The 13762-nt window shown below is 40.7% G+C and overlaps 1 protein-coding gene across 1 annotated transcript; it reads right to left on the bottom strand.

The window, feature by feature from the left end:
- Positions 1-6485: 6485 nt before the first annotated feature.
- Positions 6486-13408, bottom strand: LOC121379170 (galactoside alpha-(1,2)-fucosyltransferase 2-like). Its single transcript, XM_041507668.1, has 2 exons — positions 13309-13408; positions 6486-8038 (listed from the first exon to the last, which is right to left on the bottom strand). Exons 1-2 carry the CDS (start codon positions 13331-13333, stop codon positions 7077-7079), a joined length of 987 nt encoding a protein of 328 aa, XP_041363602.1. The 5' UTR covers positions 13334-13408; the 3' UTR covers positions 6486-7076.
- Positions 13409-13762: the final 354 nt, after the last annotated feature.

Below are 13762 nucleotides of genomic sequence, written 5' to 3' on the forward strand. Positions count from 1 at the left end.
AATGTTTTATTTAACGAAGTACTCAACTCATTTTATTTTACAGTTATATGGCGTCAGACATACGGTTAAAGAAAGAAACGTTTTATTTAACGACGCACTCAACACATTTTATTTACGGTTATATGGCGTCAGACATATGTTTAAAGACCACATAGATATTGAGAGAGGAAACCCACTGTCGCCACTTCATTGGCTACTCTTTTCGATTAGCAGCAAGGGATCTTTTATGTGCATCATCCCACAGACAGGCTACTACATACCACGGCCTTTGATATACCAGTCGTGGTGCACTGGCTGGAACGATAAATAGCCCCATGGGCCACCGATGGGGATTGACCCCAGACTGACCGCGCATCGGGCTTTACCAGTGGACTACGTCCTGCCCCTTATGATAACAATGTTAACTTACGTGGTTAAAACATTTATTCGCAATAAAGCAGTGCATTTCACTGTCAAAATGTTGGTGAAATAAAGGTGTTCTAAATCAGAAAATGATTACAGCATACGAGGAATATAAATCTATTTGGGTTTTAACATCGTCAAAGTACTTTTCACTCGACACGTTGTTGGAAATGACGGTCTTTAACCATATGTCCGACGCCATAAATAGCATTGTAAATAAACATGTGTTGAGTGCGTCGTTAAACGAAACATTTCCTATCCTTTGTTGAAAATGGAGTGTAAGTAATACATGATGCAGCCTTCATATTCTCCTTCATGGAGACGCGTTGAATCGGGAACTCCCCTTCAAAATCCACCAGCGGCTCATACGCGATCGACATGATTTGCGTGAACAGTTTTCTGGAGCTGTCCTTGGTGTTGATGTTCGTCTTGACAAGATGTTGTAGCGGGGATTGAGTTTGGCTCCCTGCAACGTCCAATCTTGTCCCTCGTCCACCGCCGGGGTTGGTCGAACTCTTGAAGAGGAGGTGCCTGGCTGGTTGTCTGCCTTCCTCTTACCAACGGCCACTTGACGGGCTGGCATCTTTACGGGGGCCACCTGTAGAGTCGATGGCCGCACCGGAGTTGCCGAAGTCGGGACTGATGTTGGGGGCGGTGACGGTCTTTCATGCATGGCTGTGTTCAGGACCGCGTAGTTGAAACGTCGGTGTCCAGTTCGGCCGGGGCCTCTTCTGTCCTCTTCAGTTTCCTAGGAGCGGCGAAGCAGAAGGAGCCGCTGCCGGCGGTTTAGCCACCGGTTTGCGCTCCCCCTGTGCCGCCCCTGACGCACGTTTCCTCTTCCTCCACCTTCCTTTCTTCAGTTGCCGGTGGCCGTACACCAGGGTCACGGTGTAGGCGACACGGTATTCAATCAGCGTTCCACACGTTCCGATGAGATCCCCCAGGTGTGTGTGCGGGGGGGGGGGGGGGGGGGCGCAACTCGAGAGAGCACAGCGACACGTTTGTCTTCATCTTTGGAAAAAACTGAGTGTCGGTGTTAAACAAAACAAAACTATTATCTACCTCTTTAGGTGTAATGTATATCACTGTGCCTTTGTCCTCATGCTACTTCAGCTATAACGAAGCCTTTGTAAAGAAAGTAAGAAATGTTTTATTTAACGACGCACTCAACACATTTTATTTACGGTTATATGGCATCAGACTTATGGTTAAGGACCACACAGATTTTGAGAGGAAACCCGCTGTCGCCACTACATGGGCTACTCTTTCCGATTAGCAGCAAGGGATCTTTTATTTGCGCTTCCCACAGGCAGGATAGCACAAACCATGGCCTTTGTTGAACCAGTTATGGATCACTGGTCGGTGCAAGTGGTTTACACCTACCCATTGAGGCTTGCGGAGCACTCACTCAGGGTTTGGAGTCGGTATCTGGATTAAAAATCCCATGCCTCGACTGGGATCCGAACCCAGTACCTACCAGCCTGTTGACCGATGGCCTAACCACGACGCCACCGAGGCCGGTCCTTTGTAAAGAATAAATTTCGCATAAATTGCATTTTATTGCTTGGATTACACTGTATCAATGTTTGTTTATCCAGTGTGTTTCTGGTCGTGGTAATATAGTAGTAGAGGGGTGGCACGTAGCCCAGTAGTAAAGCGCCGCCTGATGCAAGGTCGGTCTAGGATTGACCCCCGTCGGTGGCAGTGCCGTATTTATAAGGGGGTAAAGGGGGTAATTGCCCCGGGGCCCCCAGACTAAGGACTTCCTTTATAAACGTTTTTTTACTAATTATAAAATTAATTCATTTTTATTTGTCATGTAATTTAATTTCTATGTTGAGGGGCCCTCGAACATGAAGTGCCCCGGGCCCCCCAAGGTCTAAATACGGCCTTGGTCGGTGGTCACATTGGGCTTTTTCTCGTTCCAACCAGTGCACCATGACTGGTATATCAAAGGCCGTGGTATGTGCTATCATATCTGTGGGATGGTGCATATAAAAGATCCCTTACTATTAATGGAAAAACGTAGTAGGTTTCCTCTCTATGACCATATGTTTGACATCCAATAGCCGATGATTAATAAATCAATGTGCTCTAGTGGTGTCGTTAAACCAAACAAACTTTATTTTATTTTATTTATTAGTAGTAGATCAATGAACAGTATACACCCACTGTCCCGGACTTAGTCACTGGCGTTGTCAGAGGCTACGCCCGTGATGGGTATGCTTGAAACCTTCGTGGTTGGAGCACGTAAATACAGTTTCAGCTTAACTCAGCAGTATACATCTCCGTAAGTTTGCGCGAGTTAGAAAAGGTTAAAATCCACTTTTTGTTGTTGCAATCATTAGGGACACCTAGAAACACATCGTATATACAGATATTGATAATGTGAAGTAAGGCCTCGTTTCCATTATTTTTCAGGAATGGAGAGTTAAGCTGTATCCTAACCGGACGCGTGCGACGCGATAATATTTATATCCTAACCAGACCCGACCATAACAACAGTCTTCTTTTTAAAATTGTTATCAACAGTTGAAACCGCCAAGTAAAAGTTCTTTGATTTGTTAATGTATGTTCGTCGCTCGTCTCGCGTGACAAAAAATAGAAACAATTCCTATCGGTATTGTGTCGAGCGCACGACGACATGAACTGTCGCGCCTTACGCGTGCGGTTAAGAAAGAAAGAAAGGAATGTTTTATTTAACGACGCACCCAACACATTGTATTTACGGTTATATGGCGTCAGACATATGGTTAAGGACCACACAGATATTGAGAGAGGAAACCCGCTGTCGCCACTTCATGGGATACACTTTTCGATTAACAGCAAGGGATCTTTTATATGCACCATCCCACAGACAGGGTAGTACACACCACGGCCTTTGATATTATTTCCTCACAAAGCGTGTACAGTGTTGTTACGAGTCTGAATTCCCAACTAAAAAACGTTTGCCAATACATTGTTTAGCCATAGTTGTGAAAGCCGACAGCAGTAACGTGGTATATTGGTTTTTTCTATTGTTAGTCGATATGACTGCAGACGAGCGGACAGGCAGTCTTACAAAGCTTGAATGCGAAGTAATCCTCACACCGTCACGCACATAACCACACACCACCTAGCAAACACCTAGCTGAAAGTAGACCATCATGATAAACTTCGACAGAATGTCAAATGTGAAATTTATTTTGATAAGTAAATTTTTGAAAGTAATTTTTTCCTTTGCAAATACCCAGACCAAGATACAGTTTTAACTGATGTCAGTAGTCCTTATCAATGACATATTGAATGAATGAATGAATGAATGAATGTTTATCGACACCCCAGCACGAAAAATACATCGGCTATTGGGTGTCAAACTATGGTAATGCAAACAAATAAGGTGATGATCAACATCAGTATAAAAATTCAAGATACAAATAAAAACAGTGTAAAGAACTGTGCAAAAATATAAATGTCACAGATATATACTGACTTTTACTCAAAAGTTCAATTTGTGCTGTATTGGCCATTCTCAAAGAGAATGTTACACCCCTGCACCACGGTGAGGTTACAGCACGCGCAGGGGCAATGACATATTGATTGCATCTTTATAATATGGCACATAGTAAACTAGCAACACTGGTTGTTTGGTATATGTAGGCATAACTGTGTTTTGTTATTAAAAAGCATGTCTGCAAAAGCTATTTAATGAAATCTATCTAGATCTTGACATGCAATAATAGCCGTTTTTAAATGCAGTCAATGTCATTTTTTAAAATTTGTTTGTTCTTTTATTTCTTTATTTCTTTTTATTTATTTCTAATCATTCTCTTTTTTTTTTCATTTCTTGATTTCTTTTAATTGTTTCATTTATTTATTTTCATTAATCACAACAAAATATTGAAAACTATCCGTTTGCGTTTTCATTGTGTGTCAGTATATTATAAGTTGTAGAAGTATCACGAGGGGTATATGGCTTTTTATGTACCCTCTGTGTGTTCTTTTACCCCGAACCGAAGCAAGTCATTGGCTATCCAGAGACAGGCCCCGGGACGGACATGCTCGAAACTCTAGTGGTATATGAGCATGTTAAAATTATTCGCACTCGCGCGCTAACCGAAGGCGAGGGGTAAAAGAGCACACAGAGGGTACATAAAAAGCCATATACCCCGAGAGATGCTTCTACAACGAATTTATCTGGCCGACATGTTAAACCATATAGCTAAATAATCAAAATAACGCCAGACAATAATTGTTAATTTATTAACGGAGCCGTACCACGCGGACGCGAACGGAACCACTTGCCAGTGACGAAAAATAGTTCCATCGATAAACGAGTTTTTAACTTCAAACGTTTACCCCCAGCCAGCTCATCAGCGCCTCCGGAAGTTGTTGCGGTTCCAGCGGCGCTCCAGCGGGAGTCCAAGAGGAGGAAGGTGTCTGCGGTCACCATACCAAAGACATCCGACCAACCCGATTGGACTCTCGTCTGCGACAAGCTGCCAGCTAAATACCGAGGAGCAGTCTACGGCGACTTTACCGATAGCGCTCTAAGCAAGGGCCCTTGGAGAGAAGATCATTGGCGCCAACTTCCAACTGGACAAGGGAAGTACCAGCTACAAGGAGCCCTTCACTCGGACCAACTCTACGTGACGGCACAGCAGGACGGACTGTACAGGCAGGGACTCCTGATGCCATCGATGCCCAACGCAACCATCCACCGCATCTTGAAGATGGTACTGCGGGACATCTATCCAGGAGCCATCAACAGAAACATCGCCATGTTGACTGAAGGACTCCCCAACTTCAGGCCTGAACAGTCCATCACTTCGCCATGAGTCCTCCTTTTTTGGGCTTAGTTGGACTTCAAAAATTTTCGGCCGCGGCTCAAAATTCTTATGTTTATTTTTTTTTCTAAATAGTCCAACGCACTTTACTTTGGTGCCCAATCAATTGCTCAAATCACCTTAAAACCTTTTAGGCCGAGCAGTCAAAAAATCTTTGGATTTAAATTCTTAGTCCAGACATGTGTAGAAGTGTAGAATGTCGTTAGGATGTTAGGACTTAGGTCTTTTGACCGACCACTAAATTTTTTATTCCAAATTCTGCCCACCTTAAACTTACCCCTCGCCCCTCCTGGCCCGGACTTAGTCACTGGCGAAAGTCAGAGATTAAGCCCGTGACAGGCGTGCGTGAAACCTTCGTGGTATATACGCACGTGTAAAAGCTTTCACTCACTCACTCAAATGTTTGTAATACGAAATTGTCTGAAACAGATATTAATTAAAAAAATATATATATATTAATCACTGATCACTGTTTGGGGAGGTATCATTTTAGACGGGGTATAAGAGAATTTGGCTCCGCCCACAGGGGTATAAGGGATTTGTCCAACGGTAAACAACCAATGAGATTAAAGAATTTTACATGAAGGCGAGATAAATGATATTTATGAATGTAAAAAATTCGATCATATCCAACACTTGCCTCAAAAATAAGATTTTCGCGTTAAAAATGTCCTACAATTAAATTAGCGCCCTGCCCCATCAAAATCCTAGCTAGAACACTGACTCGCTACATGTTTTCCATTAGTAGCAAATGATCTTTTATATGTATAATCCCACAAATAGGATAGCACACATCATGGCCTTTGATATACGTCGTGGTGCACTGACTGGAGCTTTACCACTGGCCCTTGACACGAAAAGTAAGGAAGGATGTTTTATTTAACGACGCACTCAACACATTTTATTTACGGTTATATGGCGTCAGGCATATGGTTAAGGACCACACAGATATTGAAAGAGGAAACCGCTGTCGCCACTTCATGGGCTACTTTTTTTCGATTAGCAGCAAGGGATCTTTTATATGCACCATTCCATAGACAGGATAGTACATACCACGGTCTTTGTTACACCAGTTGTGGAACACTGGCTGGAACGAGAAATAGCCCAATAGGTCCACCGACGGGGATCGATCCTAGACCGACCGCGCATCAAGTGAACGCTTTACCACTGGGCTACGTCCCGCCCCTTGACACGAAAAATGCTTCTTTTTTATTTACTAAAAACGTTTTGTACTTCAAATATAAATAAAGAAACATGTTATGCTTTACACACAAATTTATTAACACGTTCTATAATACACAAACATATTTACTTAGTGTGATATATGTAAAATATCTTAGTTTGTAAATATACAACGATCACTCATGCGATAATACATTCCAACCCAACTACATGTCAGTCAATTCTGATCCAGCCATACGTCAATCTAGTCAAATCGAGCCATACGTCAATCTATTCTGATCCAGCCGAATGTCATTCTACTAGTATTCCAATCCAGCCATACGTCAATTTATTCTGATCCAGTCATACGTCAATCTATTCTGATCCAGACATATGTCAATCTATTCCAATCCAGCCATACGTCAATGTATTCAGATCCAGTCATACGTCAATCTATTCTAATCCAGCCATACGTCAATCTATTGTGATCCAGCAATACGTCAGTCTATTCTGACCCAGCCATACGTCAATCTATTGTGATCCAGCCATACGTCAGTCTATTCTGACCCAGTCATACGTTAATTTATTCTGACCCGGTCATACGTCAACCCATTCCTATGCTCTCAAACTACAATATATTCCAGTCCATTCTAAAATCAATCGGTTCTAACCTAACCCAACCCTATGTCAATCCATTCCAATCCAGCCTTGGTAAAAATAGTCCGAGTAGTCGGCAGAATATTGCCTCCTCAGCTCCGAGCCTTCGCGAGCCGCGTGTTTATAGTAGACTGTCTTCCCGTCAGCGAGGAAACTACCCCACCAGCCGAACGTACCCACCGTCATGATGCTATGGTTACAAGACGACAGAAGACACATGTCCACTTCGGGCGAATTTCCAACGGAGTAGAATATATTATTGCTCGAGTTAAAATTACTCTTCACCCAGTCCACTGAATCGGAGCAAACCAAGAATATTACTTTTGAAAACTTGCTAGTGAAATATCCCATAGCTTTAGTTATATATTCTTTTGGTGCAAGAGTAAATCCCAATTTTAAACGAGCACTGTTTATATCACCTCGTCGAATGTGTACCCCGACAAACGTGGGGGTTTCGGCGTTTGTCGAGTTTGATGTCCGGCGTTTATACTCCCCCATCACGCTGTGTAAAATGGTCTGGGCTTTCGTCACGGTGGGTTTCTTGAATCTGAACTGTCTTCTAATGGCAGCGACGTGGTTCTGGAAGTATTTCCAAGACTGGAGATACCTTCCTAATTTGTAGTCTGCGTCTGTGGCGAAATTAAGGAATGTTTTCTTGTAAGTACAACAGACATCGAGATTTCGTAACGTGGTGTTATCACAAACCATTTTTTCTACCTTGGTGGCATCCAAGACGAAGATACCGTTCAGCATCCGGTCTTCAGCCACAAACATTGTCATGTTTTTGTCCTTCGCTATTCCGTAACTAGCTGCATATGAAAACATCTGGTTGCCAAGACGACCAGTATCGACATCACAGATGTAATGTGCGGGTTGATTGGGTTCCATCTTTAAACTACCATTGACGATCGCTTTGTCGTTAGTGTCTTGGATCCAGTGGACATAGAAACCAACGGAGACAACCGCAAACACAACCAGCAAGAACGTCAGTCCTGTGATAACAAAGAGGACATCGAGATCACCGATAAAGAGCCACAAACAGAAAGAGAAACAGAGAGACGGACAAACCGAGAAATTGACAGACAGCAGACACATGGTCAGAAAAACAGACAGACAGGCGGACAGACGCATCAGATGCAGCATTGTCATAGTGGAAATATGACGTACATGTATATGTATAGAGGACACGGGAAAACGAGGAAACATTACTAAGAAATATTTTGTTCAAGTATTTTGTTCACAGGAATGCTCGCGCACGGCTTTTGGACTGGTATGAATATTCAACGATATATAATGCACATCACTGCTTGATATCAACAAGTTTATTATTATATTTAATTAATAAAATGGTCAAATGTGACGGCTATTATATATAACGGGCGCAGCCATTTTGTATCATCTCCGTGAATACGCCCTCTGGCATGCCGCTGGTTACGTAATATTTAACTGAAGAAACAAACGCAGCTGATTTGTGCTCAATATTCTGTGATAATATCCATTCCAGTAAGCTAGCATAATAGAATCTATCACCGTTGTGAGGTATAGATAAGACAATTCCAACCCGAAGGACCAAATGGTACCTCACAACGGTGATTGATTCTTTTTCTTGCCCATTTAATTTCAGTAACAAAACATTAATTTTGTAAGCGACAGTTTGTTTATTGTAGAACGATTCGTAAACATTTTACCTACAAACTCATTTAATTATACGCAGTGAAAATATAGTCCACATCATGCAACGACATAAAAATGTAGCAACTTACCAATAAATATAAGTTGAAAATATTTATTTGTTTAAATATTCATAAAACAATGATACAACGTGAAATGGCAAACAGAATTCTGAAAACCATGAGTTATGACGTCAATCGTTGTAAAGCATAAGTTATGACATCACGCGTATGTAGAAATCGTCTAGCCCTCGGGTCGGACAGATTTATCTAGCCCTAGGGTCAGACAGATTTTTCTAGCATTGTGCAAAAGCTGGATAACCCTGTCCAGTTGTCAAGAAATAAGTATATAGTATTTTACAATATAAAATAAACCACCAAATAACTGTATCATGTTTTGTCCATGTAATAACCTACGTACTGAAATGATAAACGGGGTGTTTTCTTAGTTTATTGTCCTATACCGGTACTTTCAGTGGCCTCCGCCTGTGATTCCTGATTGGCAGGTGTATATTTATTAGGTAGACAAGCCATTAATTACCGCTTTCTAGACACAAAATTACGTACATGCGGTATTTTTTTAACATCACAGGGTATTGAGATATACCTGCCATTCCTAAAACGGTAATGGACATTATCAGCCGTCATGATTTATTACTGTAAATAATTCTGTAAACCTCTTGAATCAGTAGAACCGGCCTCGGTGACGTCGTGGTTAAGCCATCGGACTACAGGCTGGTAGGTACAGGGTTCGCAACCCGGTCCTGGCTCCCACCCAGAGTGAGTTTTAACCACTCAATGGGTAGGTGTAAGGCCACTACACACTCTTCTCTCTCACTAACCACTAACCATTAACAATTAACAACTAACCCACTGTCCTGGACAGACATCCCAGATAGCTGAAGGCAGAGTGCTTGAACCGTAATTGGATATAAGCACGAAAATAAGTTGAAATGAAATGATTAAATAGACTTTCCCCATCTAAAATCACAGAACAGACCAATTGCGTAGTCCCAAAGAAAAGAACCTTATCACTTGGGTATCGTGAGTGGTCGTTTTTGCTTCAACGTAGGCTACCAATAGGCCTAATAGTATGCATTTTTTCTTTGGATTTTTAAGCGAGAAAAATACTATAACCTAATTTCGTTATATTAATGCAAATTGAAATATATTTAGTTTATTATATTATTAAGTCATTTATGTTGTTTTACAAGTCAGGTTGATGAAAGCGAAGCGACTTGTTGTAAATGACTGCGTTTGTTTACACTGTGAATACGGGAGTTGGTCGGAGCTGACGTAACTTCGCCTCAAACTAGAATTCCGGACGCAACGAAAACACACGAAAAGTTTTTTTTATTAACTCTAAATTTACGTGTTTTTCATTTGTTAAAGTGTCAGTATGTGTTGGTGCTCCGGGTATGCATCTTTCCAACACACATAAGGCTCATGTTTTAGTTTAGTCTCCCTTTAATGAGTAGTTACCAGGCCCTTAGCGCAAATACTTAGCCGTTCGCGAGCTAGACGGACATCTGGACGGTTATGATCGTTCTCTCAGCCAGAGACAACTGTATCAGTGGCGTAGGAAGGTGCCACAGCGGGGGAGGGGGCACACACGTACCACTGGATCAAGACACACCCCACCCCCTGCTTCCCGCCAGTGCTCTATAGCGAAAACACAGAATTACAGCCTACCACGTGGTAGGCAAAGATTGCGGCTCTAATACAAAAATAATCCTATGTTTGACACTAAATACCATTCATCATTTTGATGTTCGCCGATAACAAATATTTCACATATTAATCACAAATACACACACTACAGGAAGAAACCCGACAGCATATTTCAATAATGTTCTGATTAAATACGTAGGTTAGCTAATTGTTTGTAGGCGGGTCAATATAGCGCCAAAAAATACGTCAGGTTAGTTTGCAACAAAACGTTTACCCTGTTTCTTGTACTTTCAGACATACTGAACAACATATTAAAAGATGGACAGAAATCGAGCGCGGGAAAGTAAACAAATCTGACGTTAAAAAAAAATAGCCACCAATGCGTTATCTTGAGGTTTAAAATGTAACATGTATGTATTATGTGCTTAAGGTGATCTTAACGCTAAGATCGCTTCATGGAACGAGGCCATGAATCAATAGCGTATTTGACCATGTGTACCACGATATTCCTCATTAAAAACATGGAGCGCGGGAAATCAAACCAATCTAAAAAACATAAAGGTTGTTTAGTTTAACTGACTGTTAATTTTGCTTGTTGGTTTAAAAAAAAAAAAAAAAAAAAAAAAAAAGACCTTAACGCTAAGATCGCTTATGGAACGGACATTGAATCAAGGGGCGTAGCCCTGTGTACTGTGACCTATTTTCAACAGTTATAGCCGCGCACATCTCCGGAGGGTATCCTTTATTTATAAATCACTTAATTCCTCATTAAAACCATGTCTTGCCCAATCAGTCCAATGCCAACAACATAAAGGTTTTTAAAGTTTGTATTTTCTACAAATTTGCTGTTGTTCAATAGTATCGTCTTCTACATAATTTATATAAAAAAGTCGTCTGCAGGTACCCTAACAGGACTTTTCAGGGGCGGGGCCCTGTACTGTCGTCTGCTGTTTACTTGGACTTTTCCCCTTTATTATATTGTATTTGTAAATCACTGCTACCCTCAGGGGACTTTTTCCCAAACCTTCCTATGTACCCCGTCTGCCCTACACATTCTTGGACTTTTCCCCCTTTAGGGCCATATTTATGTCTGTCTGCTGCTAGAAAGTTTGTAATGTTCATTAGTATTGTCTTCCCCTTTATTATATGTATGTCGTCTGCTGCTACCCTAACTTAGACTTTTCCCCTTTATTATATGTCCATGTATAGCATACCTTTTTTTTCAGCTTCTTAATGTAAGTCCCAGACTTAATTTTAGATAAACAGTTATCTTCTCCAAGATGGTTTTAATTTTTTTGTATTTATGCTTGGACCTTAAATACGGAAATACTTGGTGAGCCTACACTTCTTTTCTGGTATGATAGCTTTTCCTTGACCACCAGTAGAATACATAATATGTACATATATACAATATAGATACCTTGGTCACTATCAATTTACCTTTACCCGATAGAAAAGATTGAAATATGATCAGGATAAAAATAATCAGTTGGTACAAATAAACAGTGGTTTTCAAATACGTGTTTTACTTGCATATATTTGACATTTTCCATACATGGGCGAGGTTTTGACAACAAAAAGATAATAGATTTCTGCTTCTGAAAGAATAAAAAAAAATGAAAATCGACAAAACTGTACATACGAGGTTTTCTTAGCTCAGCGACATTGATTTCTATATTTTTACACTAATTAAAATACACAGAAAATATTACTTTTACAGTAAAAATATGACTTCGAATATTACTTTTATTAATTGCTGTAGGTGTGTAAATTGCATGATTATGTATGCAAGAATATATGATACTGACAATACCGAAACACTCTTTGTAAATATCCACTATTATATGTATAGTGCATATAATCCGACAGCAGGTCTTCAATATAAATCGCCTGTGAGGTGCATATATAGATAATAATATATGAATGGCCGTTACGATACCATTTATCTTACAATGGGTGGTTTTAAAATGTATCTTACGAGCGAAAACGAGCTGGATACGTTTTTAAACAACGAGTTGTAAGATATATATCCTCAAAAACCAGGTATTAAACTAATTTTAACATCTTTTTCGACTAAAATGTATTTACAGCCCTTGCGCTTGTAGCAAACTTACACGTCAGAGACAAATGATGGTCAGGTTAACTATACGTCACAGTGTAATCGATTTCAATCGTGCTGGTTTTTTCATTGCATGTATGGCATTAGTGACCTGGTCATCACCTAGGAGCAGCCAGTCTTATGTCTTGAAATTGTTAACAAACATGCATGTGTTAACAAGTATGTGTTATATTAAAATGACGAATGATGTTTTCACCAACGGGTGTGTAAAAGATGTGTTATTAACCACACGTACCAGGTAACCAGTGTCATGCAGGCAATGAAAAAGAACACGGTGGAAATAGATTACACTGTGCCGTATAGTTAACCTGACAATCATGTGTCTGTGACGCGCAAGTTAGCTACAAGTGCAACGGCTGTAAATAACTGTTAGTCGAAAAAGATGTTAACATTTGCTTAAAACCTGGTTTTTGAGGATATGTAAGAAATAGAATAATACATTCGTGTCCGTTAGATGCCATTTATCCGACAACTCGTTTAAAAACGTATCAAACTCGCTTTCGCTCGTTAGATACATTTTAAAACAACTCGTTGTGAGATAAATGGTATCTAACGGCCACTCTTGTATTGTTCTCTATTTATTACACACCAGTGTAAGATATTGCTATGTCGTAACAAGCACACAATATCTAACTAGTGTAATACTGACTCAATTCGTTGAAAAATAACGTGTAATAGGTCTCGACATCTGTTTACTTCTGCGTTGCGGGTTGTTTGCATTTGGTTTGTAATAAGTAAAATACTAAACTAAACTATTATGTTCTAGTGGTGTTAACATAATTCAGCAATTTCTCAAACTCACCTTTTGTTGTTGGCAACAATGTCATGTCGACATGAAACTACGATGAGTGTATGCGGTGTTACGTCACTAATAGCCACTCGTGGTTATGTTCACAAGATCAGGAATCGCGACAATGACGTTGTCTCGGACTATTTGCGAACGCCGAGACTTTCACGTGAAAGTCGGAATTCATCAGTGTAGACAACCCAAAGTCTGGAACTATTGGAGCGACGAAATCGGTCGAATTTTAGACCTGCTATATCCCAGGTGAAAATACAATAGTCTCTGATGACCGCTTACATCCATGCGCACTGATATATAGGTTAAACTATAGTGTGTTTTCACGTGACGTCACAGAACGGATGTCCGCCATTGTGGAGGTATCGGGCGTTCCAGTTGACCTGTGTTGGCGTGTAACCAGAAGCATATAAATTTGAATAGCAATGGTTAACTATTGTCGAGTGGTTGGCTGCCA

This window comes from Gigantopelta aegis, chromosome 8 (assembly GCF_016097555.1).
Source record: "Gigantopelta aegis isolate Gae_Host chromosome 8, Gae_host_genome, whole genome shotgun sequence".
Taxonomy (NCBI): domain Eukaryota; kingdom Metazoa; phylum Mollusca; class Gastropoda; order Neomphalida; family Peltospiridae; genus Gigantopelta; species Gigantopelta aegis.